Consider the following 24,688-nt stretch of genomic DNA (forward strand, 5'->3'; position numbering starts at 1 on the left):
GAAGGTTGGTGGTTCGATCCTTGGCCCTACAGTCTCATGTCGAAGTGTCCTTGGGCAAGACACTGAACCCCAAGTTGCCCCCGATGCTGTGGAGTGTAAATGTGTGTGAGTGTTTATCTGATGAGCAAGTGGCACCTTGTACAGCACCCTCAGCCACAACGTGTGAATGGTTCCTGTACTATGTAAAAGTTCTTTGAGAAGTCGTTAAGACTAGAAAAGCGCTATATAAATACAGTCCATTTATTGTTTATTCTTACAGCACAGACAATGGGCTTCACATATGACCTAAAATGAGACTATTAGAGACGGCTTATTGAGCAAGAAGTCTCACATACCTGTCACTCATATTGAGCCCTGCTGGACGAGCTCCTCTTGCACTGTAATGTACTGTTGTTTCAATCAGAAGAGAAAGCTCCTCCCTATGCACCACCTTTTTTCAGTTTTATAAACGTAATAAATATCTTTCCACCAAGATAGCACACTTGTCTGACCACAAATGGGGCTGGGGCTGCGCTGGTCTCCAGATGTATGAGCTGAAGGCTTTGTGTTTATTCAGCATATGGGCAGGCCAGTCATTAAGAAAGTATTTGCTAAGCATGAGAGCAGCCACGGACTGAACAGCAGCAGTGGTGTTGATATCGTATTTTAGCTCCGTGTTTAGCTTTTCTCCAAACCACAACTTACACATATAATTTATTACAAGTACCCTAATGTTAGGTTTGAGATGACTAAACATGTATCTATAAGGAAAAGTATAACATTTTTCTTTATGCACAGGAGCTTCAAAAAAGAACGCAAATAAATGATGATAATGACAAATGTGTGGAGTTGCGTTGCCTATCAGCGCTCATGGTAAACCAAGTCATGCTTATACGAAATATCGTTCAAATCTTGGGTGACTTTTGGTCAAGCTGTGCATCTTTCTCCAGACTCAAACTCCAAAATACTAGATTTACACATCTGAAAATGTTATGCTTGTTGTATACTCAAATTGAGTGGAGCCTCATCTGGGATTTTTCTCTCAATGTTTACAATCATATTCCTTGGTGAGAAAAACTTCAAACCTCCACTTAACAATTCTGTTTAATCAGTGTTGGAATCTCTCCATATAGATTTATTTTGACATGATCTGGCCCATTTTCCTCCTGTAAGATCTATGTTCTCACCTACATGCTGTTCTTTTCCCTTTTGATATCCCTCCTCTCTGCCACGCATGAATTCTGTGTTTGCATCCAAATAACAGAGCCTCCGGTTGCATCACCAAGTCCAAACTGGATGAGATTTTGTTTTTCTGGACTTGAAGCATGACTGGCATGCATCATTGTGTTTGCAGATGTCTCATTTGGTGTTTTTTTTTAAATAATGCAACATTGAGTGATCATACACAGAAACATGTCTCTGTCTCCCTCTCTGCAAATTGCATAATCATAAACCAGAGCTGTTTTTAACCATTAAACATAGAGACATATGCAATTTGTGTTCATTTCAGTTAAAAATGCTTCTTACTTTCACAGGTCTAACAACTCAGAAAGCAGGGAGGCACATACGGATCACATACATAGAGGAAATGTAAGTAACAGAATATCAATGAGCATTTTCTTATGCCTGACTTTAGCTGTGTATGTAAAATGCTGCTATTCTACAAAGCAGCTTTAACCCAGATTATTCTTTGGGAATTTTCTGAGTCCTTGAGACAAAAGACTTCTCTTGCTCCAACCTTCATCTCAGCGGAGAAGACAGGGTGGTACGGGAACGAGAGAATCAAAAGGCTGGAAATTCACGGCTGAGAATAAATGCTCGCTCTTCCCTGAGGTGATTTGTCTTTGCGCTCCTCTTTCTACAGATGTTAGACCCCTTTTTTAGTAAAGACCTGAGGTTCTTTGGTAGCACTTTGATATCCTGCTCGGATTCAATATGTGAAATAGAAGAGCCACTCCGTGACTTGGAGCACATCACAGTCTTTGAAGTCTGATCCAATTTTTGCTGCTCACCATTTGATGTTGAAAGGATGAAATGAGGAAAATGTACAGTTTTTGCCAGTAACTCTGCTGAGCATATGTAAGATTAAAAAAGCAAAATCCTTTGGAGGATGTACTTAGAAATGTTAAGCAGATTAATACTTTCCTATAGCTCTTTTATTCAAAGATAAAATTAAATATGAGAGGAAGTCTGAATGAGCTGTTTTTTACCCTCACAATTAAGTCAGTGTGGTGCTGTTTGCTAGGAGGTAGGGCTAGTAAAGGGGGATATGCAATTGCATTAGCATTTGATTAACATTGCAAAGCACATTAATGGGTTTGAGTTATATGAGTGCCAAATTGTAAATAAATGAATACAGTGTCTACATGACTAAATTGAAAGAGAAAAAACACATTACAGAGCTTCCTTTAACTTGTGTCTATTTATCCGCTGCTTTCATTGACATTGCTCTTCTGGGTGTGTTTACGTCTCCTCTTTTAAGGTTGGCCTCGACAGCCAAGACAGACAAGTGAAAGACTTCAAGAGAGACAAAGGCAGAGCAGAAGACAGTGTAACCAAGCCTTGCCGGGAGACAGCTAGACTGCGAGACATGCAGTGTAAACAAGGTAAGCCCGAGCAGAGCTGGCGGGTGCAGGTAATTACACAAAGAGACAGCAGAAATCCCGCCTTAATGGATAAAGTGCCAATTTTAATACAGGGCCCCATTCAACCTTTCATCCCAGCCAATCCTCCGTTGCTATTCTTTGTTGACAGCAAAAAGAGAGCAGTGTTATGGGTGATCATTTCTGCGGTATTTTAATAACCCGGGTCAGCTCATCATAAACGTCTCATGGCATGTGGTGGGGGGGGGAGGGCTTTCGAAGTGGCATGAGCACTTCAAAGCTTTCATTCTTCCACACGGCGAGCCCTTCACTAAGGATCTCATCAATGACTCTAAAAGACCTGCACAGTAACAGTGACAAGAAAATACACAAACCCTGATTTGTTGAACATATGTTTAGTTTGCTTTTTGCCCCAGGCGATGAATTACATTAATTCCTGCTGCCTGGGAGGCTGAGTGGGTGGCTGTGCAGGGGGCCTCCGATTACGGCCGTCACCTAGCCCACCACTGGGGTAGCCTGGGTAATGGGAGCCCGGCCCTTCATTAATGTTATTAGAGGGGTATGAGGTAAGAGACGGAGGTGAAATAGCATTTAGCGGCACGGTTGAGAGATTATAGGGATTAGACATGAGAATGTAACACAGACAGGGCTCTCCAACGGGCCTGGGATTAGTGTCAGCACGCCACAGCAGGTCTGGGTTAGATAGCGGCTAATTCGGTAATGCTGCATACAGGTGACCCCCGCTCCCAGGCATCACTGCTGCTGAAGGGAGCCAGTGTTTGATGAATTTGTAATGTCAAAGTGATTATAGAGGGAAATGTTGCAGTAAATGCCAGTATGAGGGCATTTTGCTCAAAAGTATGTTTTGTCCTGTGTCACTGGAGCTTCCAGTCATTTTCTAAAAGACTTTTTAGATAACGGCTGAATTACTTTCTTGTTTTAATTTGTAGTTTGACACCCAGCTACCTAAAATGAGGATGTAGGATGTTTAATTTGATGTGTAAAAGTCACATTCCTTTGCACTTAGGATCCCCTCACCATGAAATGTAGCCCAGTGATCTACTTTTTACTGTATCACCTAATGCATTGATCTCCAACCTTTTAGTCTACTTGCCACCCCTGTTTATGGGCTGTGGCCTCATTGCCTCACTTTTGAGCAGTTTAGATTTGAAGGATTTTTCAAGGCAAGGTAAAAGTATCCAGAAAAAAAGCATTTGTATTGCCTTGTTCATAACTAGTGCAAATCTCCATCATAAAATAACTTCAGTGTGGAATTGAAGATAATTTCAACCTATTTCCAATAGAAATCAATTTGATTTTACAAGAATTTTTTAGAAATAAGGCTCTGTCTAGAAACAAGAAAGAAGAAATTAAGTTTCTGCTTTAAACTAAAGAAAAATGATACTTGATTTTAGAAAATTCTTGACAATTTATTTTAATTAATTGGTAAAGTGGAAATCTTCTCAATGCACTAGCAAATAGTTTCACTTGTTTTAAGAACTTTAAGACTTTAAGGGTGGTTATTGCATTGGTCAGGGACCCATTGGGGGTCCTGACCTCCAGGTTGGGAACCACTAATTGAATGCAACCTAAAACTTTTCTAGTTAAGTCTCACTGGCATCATTTATTGCAGCAAGTCAAACACTCCCAGACTTCTTTTTGTTATTAGGTAAAATGAATGTTCTCTGTACTGAGTAAATTAGCCTTTGGCACATGAATAACGTTTCATATCTGACAGTTATATTCTATTTAAATGTCCCGACAAAAAGAAAATCCTCTTCCTCTTCTGCCATGGGCTTATTCTGTGTGGAGAGCACACAGGTTTTCAGGTATTCACCGCCGCCCCTTCTCCTGCCTCGTTTATGTTCTGAGGTCTGCTTGTGGCTCCAACTTCTTTCAGGAAACCCCATTTGAATATGTTAAGGGAGGCCACAGTGGCTCAGGCACCCAGGGCACACTTTGATCGCTGCAGATCTGAGGGCCTTTTTTTTCATCCCGAGGTTGAGCGAGTCATGGAAGCCTTGCCCTGCCAGATGTTTGGAGACCAGGCTCCTTCCTGTGTCTCATCCTGCTGTCGCCTCTGGTGATCGCATCGGTTCTCTCGGGCTGGAGCTCGACCTGGAGTGTTTCAGGACACCAGTGGAGAAAAACAGAAAATTAGCCATGGAAATCAAATTACCCCACCCCTACAGACACATGCACGCTTGCACACACTCTGTTCCCATTAATGCCAAAACACCGGGGCGTGACCTGGAACCTCTCAACGTGTTTGATGGACGTTGGGTCTTTTCTAAGTGATTTAACAAAGCCTAGTGTTGCACTCAGTCCAATTTACTTTCATATATGAAACAAAACAGATTAGGGAGTGAGAAAAATAGGATATATGTCTGTTTTACTGCATATGTGACATCAGGCTAGGCAACTATTCTCACTCTTTAGCAAAATACCTGCAGTGTTGCATTTTATGGTGGGAAGAGAGCATTAAAGCACTTTGTACTCCAGGCGCTCTCAGATGTCTGCAGCACCAATATCTTTGATTTCCAGTGTTTTGTCAGTGAAAAAGTTACACATACACAGTGAAGTCATGTAAGCTGCACTCTCGAGACTATGTCACCTCTCGTCACCTGTCTCCCAAACCTGAATATTAATACATCATGTTTGGAAATGAGTCACAGAGGCGTGCGAAGAAAGAAAGCCTTTGCTAGCAAGCAGCAGATATGATCAGAGTGCTGCTTATGCTCCTCGGCGTGGTAAACAGGATGGTGCTGGGGATCAGTCAGAGCTGACTTTATGGTTTATGAAAGCTGAGCTACTTATGTTAACAGGCTTTTTGAAGATTATAGTTGTGGTAAACATACATGTCAAGAGAGAGACAGTGATGAAGTGGAGCAACAACACAGAGACCAATTACCTCTGCGCCTTGAAGATAGTTAACCTGGTCGTGTGAAGGGATGAGAAAAGAGAAAAATGAAAAGGGGGCTAAAGTAATTGAAGTTCATGTTGACTTATTGGTTATAGTTATGTCCCCTCAGTGCATAAAATGTTACAGTCAATAGGAATTGATTTTATTTGTAGCCCCGAGCTCTCTCTGGGCTTTATCGCTGCAGCTGGGAGAGCTCATTGGAAATGTGAACGCTGTTTTACCCACACTGAGGTCAAACCCACACTCACCAGTACATCTCACTTTCCTCTCTTCTCACTCCCTCCCTCAGCTCTTAAACGTCTTCCCACATGTCCTCCCACAAGGTTTGCAGCCATCAGGTGCTGCTCCACAACATACCACCACCACCACCACCACCACCTTCAAAGCAGGAGCAGCATCACCACATCAACATGCATCTGCCAGACAAATGATCCACCCTCTTCATGTTCTCTAGACAAATACGCTCCCACCCTCTCGCTGTCTCTCAGCCTTTTGATTGATCTGTCTGTCTCCACATATCGCAGTGTCTCAACCGGATGCCTTCAGTTATAGGCAAATTACAGGCTCGACATAGCGGCAGCAGAGATTTGGAAGGGATAGGAAAGACTCAACTTAACTGAAGGAGTTGCCTCTGTCTGACGCTACCTACGTAATCCTCTTAATGTCAGTGGGAGTAGTTAACAGGATGTACTTCCAAACTACTCATCATCACAATTCCAACAGAATAATCTCCTCAGACATAAAATCTAGGTGGAAAATGATACTCCAAGTTCTCTGTCATTTCACACATGTGGATTGACTCATTTGATGTAGTTAAACTAAGTTTTTCCAAACACAAAACCTTATGATTTTGTTATTGTTGTTGAAATACAGTTTTATATAGTTACATTTTTTATCTAATAAAATTACAAAGGATCACACCAATCAGGAGAGAAAAAGCTTAATGCCACTCATTTACATATTTCATCTATTTTTAGCCTGGTTTCCTTGTAATTCATGTCTCCCTCCTCACTACTTACATGAATTATGTCTGTGACAAATGTTTGACTTCCACAAAGTTCCGAGATTTTTCCTCCACGCAAACATTTCTTTAGAAGTCAAAGTTCCAAAACTGCTGTCAGTGGAAATGATTGATTTCAGTGTGAAAAATTGTTGTAAGTAACAACATCCTCTGCTTGCATTAGTGAAAACAGATGCAGGAACTACTTTTTTTCAGCATTATCTGCAGGACTTGACCAGTCTGTCTTATAAGTTAAAGCACATGAGTTGCTATTTTAGTATGATATCCAAAATGACGAGAGCAGTAATAAATCTCAGGAGCCCTAAAACGTTCTGGAAATCCTCTATAACCCTCTACAGTGATCTGTTCTGTTTGCAACTGAGAAATTGTGTGTGTGTGTGTGTGTGTGTGTGTGTGTGTGTGTGTGTGTGTGTGTGCGTGTGTGTGAAGAGGCGGTTGTGAGGTAAAGAGAAGGTCTGGGTTGCACATGCCTCATTTAGACATCAAAGGCCCCTGCTGATGATTTTTCCTTATAATCCATGCCTTTTGGTGCCTCTGCTCCCTCCATCTGAACAAACAAAGCCCAAGTGGTTCTCTGTGGTCTGGGAGAAGTCAGGTGATTGCAGCACGTGATTTGGGAAATAAATCGATACATCTCTAATTTATTCCGCTAAAAATCTTTTAGCAGCTCTTTTATCTTGTTTCTGAAGAGCATTCTGATTTTGAAGGGATTTCAAAGTGGTATTTAGAGATGTAATACGAGTCATCTGATGCTCTTTGAAAATGAAAGAAATACCTATCTCAAAAAGAATTCTAGCCCTTTTTATCTCAAGAAGAAAACATGTACAATATGTAAGTTTCTCACTGAGAAGAGCAAACTCTGCTTGGCTTTCTTTTGATATGGAGAAATCAATATTGTATGAACCGCGCTGCCTCTGTATACCCAGTTGACCATTATTCCTCCCCACCCCAAACAGCAGACATTACCCACCATCATTTAGCAAACCCCCAGTGTGAGCCACTGATTGACCCCTTCCCAGCTCTGCTGCTCATGTCCAAGCCGCGCTCCCCTGCCAGAGGCCAGTTTGGCAGCCTCATTGCCTGTAATATATCTGTGGGAGCAGCATTCCTCTGGGGCTGGCCTGGATCAAATGGCAGTGATTTCCCAAACAGAGGCACAGAGATGGGAGTTCTGACCCATCCTCTGATCTGCTACACGCTCTAATCGCTGCAGGTCAAAATGGATAAATGGTGATGCTCAACCCCCGTGTGTCGTGTTTCGGGCTCCAGATCTGCAGCGGTATATCCAGCAGCTAAGCTATTTTAGGAAAACATCTCAATTGTGATTTTCTCAACAAATATTGCAATAGTGATTTAAAATGCAATTATTTTTTATAAACATAATTACAGCCCTGTGTTTGTGTTTTTAAACAAAATATGATCGTACTAACCACAATCACAAATTCATCTTGTGTCTATAAAAAAAACAATAAAGTAATGCAGTTGAATGGTGTTGAGCTAAATCTTAACGTCAGCATGCTGACAATGACCATGTCATTGGTAAACATCAGAACCATAGACTGTTTTACAGTCAATGATCAGAACACACTATCTATCTTAGTTTGGTATGTAGGAATGTTATCAGTTTTGCAAGTATTAGGTCATAAACCAAAGTATTAACCTAATTCAATTTTTGACCCGATGATGATGAAAAGTCTGGCAATCACCAAAGATATTATAATTCATCCAAATGTGTTGCCAGAAATCACGGTGGCGCTGGAGGAAAAGTCAGCAGGATTCATCCTCCAGGGATAATAGCTATCTGACAATCCATCTAAGAGCTGTAGAGCTATTTCAGTCTGGACCAAAGTGGTGGTCCGAGCGACAGGTGATGCCATTCAGCAATGTCGCTAGTGGTTAAAAATGATGGTGGTGTTACTTCCTCTACTAAACCATTTTAACTAAAGTGTACAGACACCAACTTGCAGAGAGCATATTACTCTAGAAACAGCCATAACTTATTTTTTTTTCTGTTTGGCCAACCCACAGAATTAATTTTAATTAGCTTAGTAAATTTACCGGCGACAGTCGTCATTACATAGCCAGAGAAAACAGATTTCATCTTTTAGGTACAGCAAAGGGTCTTGCTTGTACTGAATACAGTTCAGACTCTTTTATTTTTGTGAAGTTGCTATTTTTTAAAGAAAAACAAGACAAATGTTGGTTGAAAACACAGGCTATGCAGTCTATTTTACAAAGCGATTGAATTTTGAAACTTTGTTCAAGGGTGTTAAGATTCATTATTAGTGATTAAGTGCTTTGATGCAATTTCAGGGGAATAAAACATTTGCTTATCAAATCCATTTCTGCATCATTAGCAGAACAATGTCCTACATACAGATACTGTTTAACTTAAATGTAAAGTGCAAACATTTTATTTGTGCTGGTTTTTTTTCTTTTCATCCCAACATGTCAACAGATACAGTAGCTCTTTTAGGTCTCACAAAGCAGCGACGCTGTACAATTTATCTCAATGTAATATTTAAACCTAAACGCTTTTGATGCAGCCAAATCAAGCTACTTGTTTAGAAACAAGTAGCTGTATTTTCCTCAGTACATGAGATCTATCCAAATATCCTCTAATACTCAGGGGTAATACTCAAGGATTCACACAGTAGACGGTTAGCACCTCTGAGGCATGGATAAATAAGATTCACGGTAAAAGTTAGCTAATATCTCAGAACAGACTGGAACTTTCTGGGCATTTACAAAGTGTGACTTTAGTAAACCTGCGTTGGTTTGAATAACATCAAGAAAGCCGAGGAAATATGGGGGGGTGGAGGTGGGAGCTTGCCCTTTGATGTATAGGATTGAGATGTGATGAGGTCTGTTCAAAGTGAGTACAAAGTAGTGTTAAGATGGAAAAAGCAAATGCAGCTTTAGTCAAGGTAGAGAAGCCGAGGTAGCAAGAGATGATGAAGAAATGTCCTGTCTCACCCGAAAACGTAGGCAAAGAAGATGAAACGTTATCTGACATTAAATATAGATGCTTTCTTGTAAAGGTGTCTTGGCTTTAAAACACACTTTTGTAACCTATGAATTTTGAAACCCTGGATGTGCTGTAGTAGAAGAATATAATAAGCCTTTCTAATTGACTTATGTTTGAATAATCAGGTTATCACATAGCTCGTTATCTTTAGTAAGTCGTCATTAACTTTTCTGTGGGGAATGAATAATTAATTCTTTAGTACACTGTTTTGAACAATCGGGGAAAACAACGTCATTCCGCCAAAGATTCAGGCATCTGCTGGAAGAAAAGCAGCAGAGAGTAGAAAAGAAGTCATTCAATGGGAGGGCAGTGATAACTTACTACTTACTCTGTGTAACAGATTAGTCACGGCTCACATTTGTGTCTTTGGGTTCAGAAGTAGGAGGGTGAACTTCTACATCTAGAGTCCTGTAGATCTGCTGAGTCAGCGTATGATTTTTTTCAGGTCCTTTGTTCAAATGTGAATGGTGGAAATGTACTTTTGAAAGGGCAGCTAATGGTTGTCACTTCACTTTAAAGGGTCAATTTATCCAAATCGCCACAAATCAAATTCTAAAAACTTTAATTGAATTGGGGTGGCAGTAAACATCTCAGATGCAGATATCTTATGACCTCAACAATTAAACCAAACTTATAAGAGCCATGTGGAAAAAAACATTTTGATTTAGGTGAACTCAGCCTTTAAACATACAATATGTAACTTTCTGCCACTAGGGGTCTCTCAATCAAAACAATGGATGGTAATCACGGACTTTTGATGACATTGTGAAGTTGCATGGAGTTATGGGAGTTGTAGTTTTAATTGTTAAACACTATCGCCGATTAGAATGCATCTGTTTACGGAAGTTTCAAGTTTCAAGTTACGTTTATTCATGTCATTCTAATAAAATATCTATATTAACATATTTCACATGTCAATGTCACCTTTTGGATGTTTTCAACACCGGGGTGAAAGGGGTTTGTTGTAACGTTACTTAACGACGCTGAGAGACGGGTGTGGGTGGGGGTAAGTGGCGCAATCTCCGGTCCGGCGAAGGTGGCCGATGTTGTGCAGCAGCAGAAGATCTCCCAGCTGCCCAGAATTATCTCCCTATTCACTTTTTTGTAATCTTAACTAGCTGGTCATTTTGGTGCCTAACCCCTGTTTTGTCGGGTTAATTTAGCTAACTGTAAAGACAACTAAACGCGAAGGGTGGAGAAATTCGGCAGGGAGGAGATTTTCGGCATGCACACCGGTAACTCTAAAGGAGAAGTAACGTTACGGATGGCCGCTGTTCTGACTCTGGTGCCTGCTGATATGGTTTGTTTCCCGACGGTTCATTAAACTGCCGTTAGTGCTGGAGTTAAATGCTGGCCAGGTTTGGATTGCTGTAATGATAGTGGCTTGCTGCTAGCTGGCTGGGGACTAACGTTAACTAGCTATATGTCCCGGGGCTGTTGTCAGCTCTCATCCCGACTGAAGTCTCTTAGCGCTGCGGGAGTGAGGCAAATAGACCAGGGTGTGCTAGCTGGCTAAATTAGCATTAGGTTAGTCGTCTATCTATACAGCTAACGTTACTGATGAACTTATTCGTGGGTTAGCCCAGTCCTGTTAACCGTGGTCAAAACAATCATACTAAAAATAACTTTATGAGCGTGTTGAATGATGTCGTAACCTTATAATGTTACCCGCCAAGCATTAGCATTAGCTGCCTCTCAACCAGCACATTGTAGTAGCCTAACAGTAAGCTTGATTGATTTATATTGAAATCAATCAATATCAATAAATAAGTTCTCTGCTGTATTACTGTGTTGTAAGTGGCATGTAATCAATGAAAAAATTATGCCATGTGGCAGAAAAAAGCAGTATTACGGTAACTGAGTGTAACTCTTTCTGTGAGATTGTATGATTTACAATTACTCTCGAACGTATCACCTGGGTGCCAGTGTTTTGACGGAAGTTAGAGGAACCACAGGGGTCAAAGGTTATATGATGCCACTGACAGGCAACTAAACGAAAAGTCCCATGTCAAAAATAAAATAACAGTTTTTTCTGGGTCTGAAAGATGGTGGAAACATTTGGGATAGTGTAAGTACACAATTCAACAAAATATATAACATGGGTATAGTCATTTTTAGACATTTTAATGCAGAAATGTTACATATTGTACCTTTAAAGGAATAGCTAGACATTTTGGGGAAATACGCTTATTCATTTTCTTGCTAAAAGGTGATGACAAAATTGAAGATGACAAAACTGATATGACTCTCATCTTGTACACTAAGTATGAACTAAAGCTGGCAGCAGGTTAGCTTAGCTTAGCACAAAGACCTGAAACAGAATGAAACAGCTAGCCTGGTTCTGTACAAAGACAACAAAACCCACATACCAGCACTTTTATTTTGGATTATTTTACATCTGTGTGTTTGACCAGCACCTGGCTGCATTTTACTGCTGTGCAGTGATTTCCGTTCCAATACATTCAAATGTGCAACTTGACCCTGATCTTGTTAATTGGCAAATAATTACTTCCAAACCAACAATATCCCATATTGCTTACTGTTGGCTCTACTTTTGTTGAATATATTCCAGAAAATTGTCTTCAGCAGAAAAACTACACCTTGTAAAAGACTAAACAGCCACTCTAAACAACTCCCTGCAAACTTCCTCATTAAAGCCTCCCGCCACAGCATATACTACTTCTTTAATTACAAGATAAAAATAAACGTTTAACTCCTCACTGAGACAAATGTTTGATGCATTGGAAATAAATCCTCTACTTAAACTAAATGTTTTGAATTGTGTGTTTAAAATACTTTATTTACTCTCAGACTCTGACTACACATCCACAAAATATTATTATAATATTACAAATATGATTATCAACCCTTTTTAAAGTTGCCACTCTTTTTCAGTGTCATCCCTCTGCAGTCAGTGTTAATTTTTGCTAGCTTGTAGCAACTTTTGAGTTGTCACAGCTGATTATACTGTAACAGGCACTACATTAGTTTTCACTTGTTTCTATTGAAAAGGAGTGGTAAGATCTGATCTGAGCCTCAGTGTAAACACATTCCAGTCTCACCTCTGCCTCCTCCATTGTAGCTATTTAGCATATTGAACTCTCGCTTGTTGTTCACCTGTGAGGAGAGATATAATTAGATGTGGTTTATGTAATGTTAAACTGTTATTGAGTCAGCTCATCGATGAAATTACATAATCTTAAACCTAAACCGAATATAAATTTAAAATATGTTTCTACCACTTTGTCACATTAGGGTGCAGATTTAAAAAGTGGAGGGCAGAATCTGTTTACTGCTCCTGTCATCACCATCACTATCATGTCGGTGCTTGTTGTTGTTTTGCTTGGTTGGATCCCTGCCCTCATTTTTCCTCTGTTGCAGGTCCAGTGATGAAGCTGCAGCAGAGAACTCCTCGCCGGCGGGGCCAGCAGCCCAAGCTGCTCAACAGCCCCGAAGACAGCCTGTACTACAACCAGCTAAATGTGAGTTCAAAGTGCCGATAAAGGCCTTTGTCTGACTTTGGTTCCACATGATAATACAATTAAACCTACCTGTGCCAGACCCTGGAGCCCCACCCCCACGCTTCTCTGCCTCTTGTCTTGAACATGTGCTTATGCTCTTTATCTGTTGCTTTCATGTCAGGATGTCTGCCTTCACGGTGAATAATTGATGTGGTTTATCAAAGCTGAGCAAGATGCATGCTTCATCAGACTCACTTGAGCCCTTTGATCAGAAAAAATTATGCTGTGACTTCTGATATTATCAGCATCTGCTCGCATTCAACACAAAATCACTTTGAATTAAAAATTAATGACTCTCTGCTCATCTTTTGACTGTGTGCTCTTGGCCCTTTCCTCAGAGAACTCTGGATTACCAGGGGAGCAAGAGGAAACCGAGAAAACTTGGGTAAATAACTGCTTTCCTACTTACAGCAACTCTAAACAGAGCAGGCCCTTTGTGGAATAGGAGAATCCAGAAATGGAGTTGTTTTCTTATAATGTATGGAGAGCCGAAAATAACAGGCTTTTTATGAGCAGTTGCTCTGCGTCATTAGAGAGGGGGTTACATATTAAGGCTTTGTCAGCATGCTAATTTTAATTGTTGAAGGTCTGACTTGGATTTGTACTATAAATTACATCGTGGTTCAGCTCAGTATACTTAAGAAAACACATGTGCCTCATCGCTGCATCTACAAATATTGTTTTTATTCTAAATGTCTAGTTTTTCACATCAAGACTGTTCTGTATCACAGTTACTTCTCACCACTTTCTTTCCTATCACAGTCAAATCAAAGTGCTGGATGGAGAAGACGAGTACTACAAATTACTGTCAACTGTGGAGTCAATCCCTGAGGAAGAGTACGCGACCGCCCCCCCCTCCCACTCTTTCTAGTGGGCCTCTCGTCAGTCAGAGCTGAGCCTTAAAACCATGTCAACCGGTAAGACAGACGCACAAGACATGCAGACAGACACTCCAAAGAACATCCTCAGTGTTGGATGTGCTGTGGTACTGTATGTGGAGCAAGTAGCAGCAGTGCAGAATAAGTGACCTATACAGGTGATGCCCTCAGCTGTTAATCCAAAGTGGTCGGAAAGTGTTTACAGGAACGATTTTCTCATCAGTGAAATTATTACAACAGTTTTCTCTAAGCATTGTCCTATATTTTGTGTAGTTAGCCACCACAGTTTCTCCATTTCAGCTCAGGTTTTATAGCCATAATGCTTGATTATAGATATCTGCAGATGTCTCTTATCAAACTGTTTTTCTATTCCTGTGCTTGACTTGCTGCTATTGTGCTTCTCAATGTGGCAAAAATGTGTAATGTTATTATGGTGTTTGTTATTTTTCCAGAGGCTTTTTTGGAGTCTTAAAACCTGCACCAAATAAGAAATGATCAATCATCTTACAAACCGCTGTGAAATGGTACAGATGTTGCATCAATAAATGAATTAATGACAATCCATGTAATGTGAGGGGAGGTTTCATTAATGAAAAACATTTTGCAAAGTCACAATGAAACACATGCTGAGCACCATTTGTTTTAATTGTCAGATGTTGTTAAAGTTTTAATGTCAGATGTTTAAGCTCTATGCCAGGGCTGCAAGAGATGATTACTACTAATTACTACTTAGGTATTGATTGGTTATTCAGTCTATGATATGTTGAAAACAATGACAAATGCCTGAGACAAAACAAATGTCTTCAAAAATTGTTTCTTTTGACCGTGTGTTTGACCATCAGTCATACTATTACATTTATAATGACGCAAACTGAAAAAAAAAGCAAACAAGTCCTTTGATTTTAAAGCTTTACCCAGCATATGTTTGGTGTTTTATCTCAATAGAAGACAACAATATCAGTTTGTTTCTTAAAATTAAAAGGATCATCGGTTATTTCCTGTCAGTTGACAAATTTTATTGTTTCAGCATTGCTCCACATTTACTCTGAGGAGCCCCTCATCTTGCAGGCAGCACGTTTCTTGTTAAACTCAGTGGCGTTAACTTGACTTGGTAACATCTACCTATTTTTGAGCATTATGTCTATTGTTTAAGACGGACCCAGAGACAAATCCTTCTGAAACTCCAAACTCTCCCTACGAGTTCTCCCACAGCGAGCCGCTGTAGTTAGAGGGGCTTTGTGCTGTCTGAGTGCTGGAATCACTACATATAGCCTCACAGAGGGAGAGCTAGACCTCACTTTTAATTTCACCCTAAATACAGGAATTTTCTTTTAAGATATGAAGTGTCGGAAATACAGGGCTGGCGAGTTGATTTGTAGAGTTTTCAATTTGCATATCATTTACTGCATCTCCCTTTGTTGACACCCGAGGGCCTGAGAGGAGATTTTGATCTTAATAGGAAGAGTAGGGTGGTATGACTGAGGATCTCATCCTCCTTACATTCAGCGGGGAAAACATTAGAGCTCTGCCTAGATAGCGAGACAGAGATAGGGGCTTCACTTAGGTTGAGGTTCACACAAATCCTCGTGGGTTTAAAGAGACCCAAAGTGTTCCCACCGAGTGATTCATGACTTCAACATCACTAGTTAAATGTGTTATTTCTCTTTTTTGAAGCATGTAAAATATACGGCATTTCTTTACATGAGTCTTTAAGATGATAGATGGTTTCAAGTCCACCGGTTTTATCATTTGCCAACACTTGTGGTTTTAACCCTGTCATTTTCCGACCATAATTATGCTGTTTGTTGTGTTGAAATGCCATGATGTGTTTCATGGTAGTATGGTTAATCCAAAGTGTTTTAAATGTTACACATATCCTGGAAGTAATGTAACCTCTACATAGTGATTGAAGAAGTATTCAGATACTTCACTTTAAAAATAGCAATTTAACAATGTAAAATACACCAGTACAAGTCCTGCATTCATGTCACAAGGATGTTATAACATGTACAAGAGTACTATCAGAAAAAGTTACAGATTTCTATGCAGAAAATGGTTCCTGACATTGTTACATTATTATCTACTCAATATTAGATTATTATTACTGATGAGTGATGATAATGGGTAAGCAGCATTTTTTGTAGCAGTTGAGGTGGAGCTAATTTTACTACTACTATATACTGTTGGGTAGTTTATTCTATAACAATGCATTGTATTTTGTAAGTTCATCATAGGTTTTGTATATAGCAACTTCATATGCAAAGGAACTAGTCTTGTTCGTAAAAAGTACAATAGTTCTCTCTGAATTGTAGTGAAGCAGTAATGTAATTTAAACTTTTTATTGATTTACACTACACACAGGCCTGAAATACACACACATGCTCCATGTCAAATGGAGAGATGTCAGAGCGAGTAGGCTGCCATTGCTGGACCAGTGCCAGGGGGTTATGGTGCCTTGCTCAAGAGCACCTTTGCAGTGCCCAGGAGGTGAACTAGCATCTCTCCACATACCAATCCACACTCCGTACTTTGGTCCGTACGGCGACTTGAACCAGCCACCCTCTAGTTTCTAACCCAACTCCCTACGGACTGAGCTACTGCCACCCTAAAGAGCACAGTACCCAAACAATTGTACTTAAGTACAGTATTTGAGTATACTAAGTAAAGTACATTTGTAAATGTACTTTGTTACATTCCACCACTGCATTGACAAGACTTCAAAGAGATGTAACACAAAAGCAGTCCTTCTTTATTGAAATTTGAAAACAATATTTATCTAAAAATTGTCGTTATGTTCCTCTTGTGGTTGTTTGAGATATGGTTCCAGTTATCTGTGGACAACTTTTTCTCAAAAAAAGACAAAGTAGAAATCAGCTGTTTTCATGCTCACATAATTAAGCTGCATGGATAATAAAGTCCTAGTCTTATATTTAATATTGTCATATATAACTCAAAAGAAAATCCAAAGAGTAATACCCTAGACCACTATCAGTGTTATAATGTGGTGTCACAGTTAGTTCAGAAGCATTTCACCTCCAGTCGTAGCCACAGATCCTGCAATAATTAAAATCCTCGTTGTGCATTACTCCCTTGCTGGGATAGTTGGTTCCTCTGAAGAGCAGTCTGAAATAGGTCACCCCAGCACCCTGTAGTGCATCTTAAAAGTACACTGAATCAATTAAGTGTGATCATGCTCCCTTGATTATTTTGGCCCTGTTTTACCACAGAGAGGAATTTCAAATAGGCTCACTAGTTTGAATAACAAGGTTGGACTGTGGTGACAAATGGTTCCAGAGTGGGTGTTTCTTCCCCTGTTTTTCTCTGCCAAATTAACTCCCTGGCTGATTGCCTGCTTTAGCATATGAGGGGAGGTGTGTACGTAATTACCTTGGTTAGCTGATTATGTGTTGAAAAAGGCAAATGTTATGAAATACTGTTGTCACTCTCATGAAAGATGTTCTGACCTAATGAACTAAAGCTTCTGTTTGCTTGGACTCCTGGTTGTCTTACGGGTCTATAGGCAGGACGCTGAGGGACAGACGCAGTGTCAAGTCAGTGTTGGAGGCCTGACACCTGTGTTTTCTTTAATACGTCTGCGTAAATCCTTCTCCCTCTTGTTTTCCCTCATTAAATCTCACAACATCTGGTGTGGGAGAGAGTACTCCTTTAATGTGGCTAACGTTACGGCTGGTGTTATTCTTGCCATTTTAGCTATTTGCTTCATGCGCCGCACTTTCATTAAAGCTACATCCAAGGTAGCCCCAAACACTGTTATCCAAAGTTTTAAACCACCTTTATGAAAATCGCTCGAGCTGCAGCCTTAATAAATGATGAAAAGCTTTTATTTTCTAAAGAAGCATACTTACCTTTTCACCTAATAGTGATGTCTCACTTCAAAGAGAGAACACGATTAGGCCAACATTGTCCTGTTTCTATATCCTTTGAGTTCAAAGGAAGAGTTTGAATACCAGTATTTCATGTGCAGCCTTTTCAAATACTGTTTTAATGTAGTTTACGTGCTTTTGATACCCCAATGTCAGATTTCCACCACAGTAGAATATATCGCAGTACATTATGATTGCATGCCACAGTTTTATAAGTAAAGAATTAATGGCAAGTCTTGTTTTTGTAATAGTTTTTGTTCCTACCAACTTTGAGGCCAGGGGACGAACAGATACCAACCTACAAACTTAGCGTTATGATGCTCTTTGCTGGCAAATGATTGGTGCCAAAGAAAGTGACGTACATGAGTTTCAACCAGATGTCAGATGTGTGTTGAGGGCTCTAAGCAAAAGAACATTCACTAAAGACAGCATTAATAAAGAAAACTAGTTAAGCCAGGTAGAGACAAGGAGAGTAAGAGGAAGAAGGAGATAAAAGAGTCTGTTGAGTGCATACATCAAAGGTCTCTTAATGACAAGGGATGCCATTAGGGTTACAGTGGCTTTTGTTTCAGCTTCCTCACACCTGCTGTTTGTTGAGGGCACTTTGTGCACTGTTTTGTTGTTAACATTTGCATGAATATAAAATGCATGCATGAGGAGATAAGAGTTTGTTCCTGGCTGCTAATCTTGGTGGAGACCAAATGTTTTGGTCAGAATTACAGCTTCCTTTTCATTTGCAAAAAAAAGAAAGTCAGTTGCTTCCTTGTGTAAAAGCTAGTATGAAAGGTTGACATAGAACAATAAAAACAGTATGGAAAAGCTGTTATCCTGTACGCCATGGAATTTATTGGCTTAAAAGTTTTCTTGGTACCTCCGGTGCTGGAATGGGATTTGACAAATCAGAGCGTGAAATTGTGATTAGCCTCTCTCAGTTTGTAGACGGAGTGGGGCACTAGCAGACTTGGCATGGCCAAAGGTGTAACCTGTTTTGTTTTGCCCCGGTGCTGCTTTCCCAGATGGTGGGACCAGCTGCCATTGAATAAACGCTGGACGGGTAACAGTGTGAGAATTAACACGGCCTTGTTTCAGTTTGGGATGCATTGCAGAAAGCTTGTCTTTTTGCCACTGCCAGGAGGAGCAGGGACGTGTCACCCGGTGTTCAACCTTTTGATTGAGGTCACAATAAAGTAATGCCCAGTATTACTGTAAAAAAATAAATAGATTTCTCTTATTTGTGTAGTTGTCCATGGAGACCCCCCCACTGTCATTTTACAGTATTTTTTTTACATGCCCCTTAAGATCACCTGCTTACATAGTTCCTGCATGCTCTTTCCTTCTTTTCTTTTTTTTAACTTTTTCCCCTTTTTTAATCATTTGTATTGATATTTTAAAGCTAAATAAGTTGGTTGACATGGACCAGGAACAGGGTCTTTCACTAACAGATGTAATGAGTTACCTCTTATATTATACACATATACAGTATATACATATACACATATACAGTATATGTGTGTATGTCAATTCCTTCCTGTATTTCACATATTGTATGAAAGTGTTAAGATAAAGGTTACATTTCTCCATACAGTTTATTTCACTCTCTTGTGTTTTTATTGCTTCTCCAAAACAGTAACATTTATAATTAAGTATTTACTAAAAGGAGCACATTTAGATTAGCTCACTACAATATGGAATTGTGTTGTAATGTTAAAAGAAAGTTGAAACAACCCTGAAACAAATTGATGTTAAAAGTATGACAAATAGCATTTTGCAAATATTTGCCGTTCTTATTGTGTTCTGGAGCAGCAACCCCCTGGGAAGTAGTCACTAAGTGAAAGAATATTTTAAAATGTAAGTATAAATAACCACCTGTTCTTAAAAGCTGAAAACATCTGAATATCTGAGAATCGTTTTGTTCATGGCATCACCGTATATATGCTGATTGGGGATCTTTTTATTGTATAACTCCTGGGAGAGCACTGCAGGCTGTAACCTTGTACATTATCAATAGAGGGAGAGAGTTTCCCTCTTTAGGGCTGGATTAACGCATCCAGGGTGGGCTGAGAGAAGGTAAAATGACCTGTCCCGCCTTACGTGACCCCAGGCCAATTTTGCACATTGCCAAGGCTTTGCTCTTTGCTCTTGAATATGCAGAGATCCCCAGCTTCATAGGCTCGGAAGAGAGAGAGAAAGAGAAAAAGAGTTGTATCGCATTGCAGAGAAAATTAGTGAGACCAAAGTTGGAGTTTCTGTGTGTTGGGGGCTGCGAACAATGGCAGCTTTCTGTCAGACAGCAACTTCAAAGGTCTGCTGAGTGACTGCTCTGAGTTATACATTGTTATAGATCACTGAGGAAATTCACAGATGTTTTCTCATACGAGACACCATTATAGCTGCTCAAGTACCCAGTAGCCTTGAGCATTTCTCCCTCTTCCCCTCTCTCTTCCACACACTAGAACTCACTCTCACACATGCACCCTTACCACCTTCCCTACCGCCCCCGTCCTCTCTGATATCTCTTGTATGAGACAGATGTGGAACCTGTTTTCTCCCCAGCTGTCCAGAGAATATGAAAAGTTAAAAAGGGTTCGTGTTGTGGAATTGCCCCCTGACTCTGTCAAATCCACAGTTCTCACTGTCAGTTGCTCAAAATGTCACAATAACATGCAGCTCCACTTTCTCAGATTCCTTTGGGGTCAATAAGTAGTATATAATTTAAATAAATTGATATGAATTGAAAACTACAACGATAGTGTTTATTATTTAGAGTGTGCTGCATAATGAGAATTGACAATGTAGTTTTTCCCCTTTTCTGCAGATTGCCTTCTTCGACTTTGAACTGGACCTGAACCAAAACAAACTCAGCAACACACATTTATATCTATTGTAAGTGTATATTTATTTCTAGTAAATCAACATTTTATATGAGTCAAATAAATATGTTTAAACTACTCACTTTGACTATTGGTGTATTTTTTCTTCTTCACTTGTTGAACTTGAAAATGTTTCATATCGTTTTAACTTCAGGAAATTCAGATTTCTGAGGATTATGAGCCAAAAGTGCAGAAAACCAGAAACTGACTCATGGTTTTGTCTGACTTTCATATAGAAAAATACCTGCTTCAGGTTCCTGCCCTTTAGATACAATAACTGTGTGAGTTTTGTTTCCTATTACAACTGCATTAGTCCCTAAATGCAGCTTCATGTACATCTCCACCTCTTGGTATCAGTATTTCCCTTGATCAACTCTCTGTGTTATGCTTTTAAGTACTGTATAAAATCGATAAACGGTACATACTGATTCCATGTTCAAACGTATGTACAGGCAGAAAACTATTGTGGCGGGGGTTCCTCGAAGTTAATTTTGCCATTAAATGCAGTAGGAAAATTTTCTTTTAGCCAACCACTGCTGAGGTGACCCTGTATAACTTGAGGCATTGCCACAAGACGGTGAATTACCTTGGGGACTGGACATTGTGTCTAGCACACAGTAATGAATTTCTTACAAACTATATCAAAGTCCTGCTCAGCCAAATCCATCTCTCAGCTTGCGTCCCATTGAGATTCATTAAAATGTAAGAACTTGCATTTAAGGCTGAACCGAGTATCTCAAAGGAAGATATCAACAATTTGGTAACGCTGATGGTTCACAGAATTCAGTTGTCACATATGTCTGAATTTTGCTTTTGCATAGCATGACAGCTCACATGTAAAGCTGATTTAAGTGAAAATGCACCCTAAATCAGAATTAATATTACCTACTTTAAGTTCCTCAAATCAGTGCTGCTGTTCAGGATCATGGAAAAATCTTAGTTCTGTTTTAGGGTGGATTTCCCCTTTATTTTTAACAGTGGTCTGGTTTGACATAAGTGAGCAGATTACAACATTTGACATTTATCTGACATTTAAACCTGCATGCAGAAACTGACAGTGCTTTTCTGCACAAATAAAAACTTTTGGAGTCAAGGAATGGAGTAAAAATGTTTACTGTGGGAGGTTTATGCCTCGACGCAGAGGTCCAGGGTTCGCCTGTGATGATTTCCTGCATGTCTTCCACCTCTCTCTCGCTCTCCCCTTTCTCACCTAGCTGTCCTATCAAATAAAGGCGGAAAAGCCCAAAAAATAATCTTAAAAAAAAAAATGTTTACTGTGGCATCTGAGCTGGTCAGTAATTTAGTTGGTAACAGCAGGTTAACTAAGTACACAGCTTTTGGTCATTTTATAATCCTCTTTTTGCCTATTTTGAGCCCTGTTGTGTCAAAATCCTTTATGCATGAAGTGTACAAATGTACACCAATACAGTACATTTCACAGTAAAATTATATTTTTATTGTCCTTATCATCCTTAAGTAGTAACAGTTTTATAAATGGTTAATCATTTAAATCATTTACTACTGCTTTATGAATCAGATATAAGCCATCAATAACAACTTAGGGATTGCCAATGTAAGATGGATTTGTGTAAAAACCCTTTATTAATGAATTATTAACATACTGCAGACTGCTGAAAAGAAAGTGAGAAACTGCGGTAGTATTTATATTATTAACATTTACAACTAACATCACTCAAATAGAAAGGATGAACACCAGTCGAAGGAATTTTTTACAACCTGACAACCCAAAACATGTTGTTACTGATCTATAAACCATTTGGCCATTTTATAGTACTCTTTTTACCTGTTTTGAGTTCCTTTGTATCACAAATCCTTTCATACCAAAATGCTAAAAGGGAATTCATCCAATACCGAACAATTCACAAGTATTAACTAATAGCTTTTTAATGGTTAAAAAAATCATTTACGAATGTTTCATAGATCATTCAGAATCCCTTAATATGAGCAAGTGTTGGGTGGCCAGATTGAGCAAAAAACCCTTTGGTGGTTGTTTATCCTGTCTGTCTGGTAATAATTTAGTTATAAATGTTGGTATAACATTAAGAAATGTTCATAGGTTTCTCATTTTCTTCTCACTTTTTTTCATGCTGGAGGAGGATTAATCAGCAAAAGTTTTTTTTCACAACTTGGCAACCTGAAAGTTGTTCCAGTTGCTTATAACTGATTTATAAAGCAGTGGTATAAACTATTAGTAAAGCAATTCGTTTTAAACTCTGTATAAAGGGTTTATTAAAAAGTGATACAAATATTTATTGATCAGGAAAAGACTTCCATCCGTCTACATTAGAAGGTTGCAACCATTTATAATATGACCTCTGTATAACTCTGGTAACTTATAAAAGTACTCACACTCTTGTAAACTGATTTAATATGATGTAGCTCAGGATTCAAAGTAGTGACCTTGCTGTTTTCTGCATATTTTTATATGCTCTACACAATAAACGTCATCATCCATAACTTGATGTAAACAAGGTTAATCTCTACTAGTTTTTTATCAGTCACCAGTGTAACTACACCACTCCTGTAGCCAGTTTTGTAGATTAACATGGCTCCAGTGCAGCTCAGCAGGACCCCCCCCCCTTACCCTCATGACTGTGTGTAAAGCCGTGGGAGAGGACTGGGAACATTAATCCCTTCAAAGGAACAGATCTAATTCAAAATCTGCCGCTCCAAACTAGTTGAGAGGACAGTGATTGTTTCTTCAGGGAAGCCTGATAAAGATCAGAGAGTTGATATAGAAAACTACAACTTCCATTCTGACTGCTCTGCCACAAAAGTTTGAGTATTATCTTAAGAAAACTGCATACTTCTGCCTTCATTAAATGTTCTGAAACAAAAACACGACAAAAATATGATATATGCCAGTTTAGCCTTTGTGCGGAAGACCCCTTACATTATAAATACCTCGGTTTAATGCTTCAGTGTGAGATCCTCTGCTGAACTTCCTCCCCAGACGCATTGAAGTTACAAGCAAAGAGGTTACAACCTCTTTGTTACAAGTTTAAGGAAATTGAGGCATCACCATTTCAAGTGCTGCTTTTGTCACCTGATTTAAAACAGAGGTTTCCCTTTTGTGTCATGTTAAGTAACATGTTATAATTTGAATTAGCTGCAGGGAATTTACCCTAAGGCTCTAAGCTTAGGCTACATGTTGATGCTCAAAGAGAAGGAAGAAAAAAAAAAAAAAAAAACTACATTAAGAATAAGGTTCTGATAAAACAATGATTGAAATGGGTGAAGGGGCATTACACATTTAAATAATTCAGAGAGGGCATAATTAAGTGTTTAATGCCATGTTGTAGTTAAAAGGAACAACAAAGGAAATTTAATTTAAAATTACAAATGTAAAAGAGACGCAGATTCTTGAGAGATGAGAACTTTGTGTTGAGTCACTTGATTTGGTCTCTTTCCTTCATCAAACAGTCAGGCAGAGCTGGAGATCTCTAGAGATAACAATGTCACATTGTCACATAGGGTTCTGCTACAAATCCTTAATTACAAAAAGAGGATCAGATGACTACAGCATCCAATACCGGGGTCTCCAGGCGGCATGGGGGTCTTTGATCAAGAAAATCCAATTATTTGTGTATATACATTTCCCACATAGTGATTACTTCATTAATTGTCCCGCCTTTATCTCCTCCCTTCCCATCCCCCCTAATAATCAGCTCCTTTATCCAGACCAACAAACACACCATAGGAGCTTTGTGGATTCAAAGGATTTGCTTTCCCCTCTCAAAGAGCCGCTATTCTTTGATGATTGGGCAGCGGCAAACTTCAAAGTAATAAATCTTATTTCTGACTGGCTGGCGGCCCACCAAAGTCCTTATCAAATTCTAAGAAGTGATCCCTCACTCTTCAGATAGACCAAGGATATCTCGGAGAGAGGAAGCACTGGAGAGTGGAGACCTGCTCGACGCGATATTTTACTGCGAATGCACATATTTAACTAAATTAGTG

General features: G+C 39.4%; 1 protein-coding gene across 1 annotated transcript in view; it reads left to right on the forward strand.

Annotated features, from left to right (window-relative positions):
- The window catches only part of myo3b (myosin IIIB), a 56,476-nt gene extending 41,981 nt beyond the window's left edge, over positions 1-14,495 (forward strand). The window contains exons 32-36 of the mRNA XM_078262892.1: positions 1,515-1,569; positions 2,462-2,585; positions 12,936-13,036; positions 13,414-13,460; positions 13,838-14,495. Of these exons, the coding sequence (XP_078119018.1) occupies positions 1,515-1,569; positions 2,462-2,585; positions 12,936-13,036; positions 13,414-13,460; positions 13,838-13,946 (436 nt within the window). The 3' untranslated portion in view covers positions 13,947-14,495. The remainder of the gene's footprint in view (positions 1-1,514; positions 1,570-2,461; positions 2,586-12,935; positions 13,037-13,413; positions 13,461-13,837) is intronic.
- Positions 14,496-24,688: the final 10,193 nt, after the last annotated feature.

This window comes from Sander vitreus, chromosome 11, assembly GCF_031162955.1.
Source record: "Sander vitreus isolate 19-12246 chromosome 11, sanVit1, whole genome shotgun sequence".
Classification (NCBI taxonomy): Eukaryota; Metazoa; Chordata; class Actinopteri; order Perciformes; family Percidae; genus Sander; species Sander vitreus.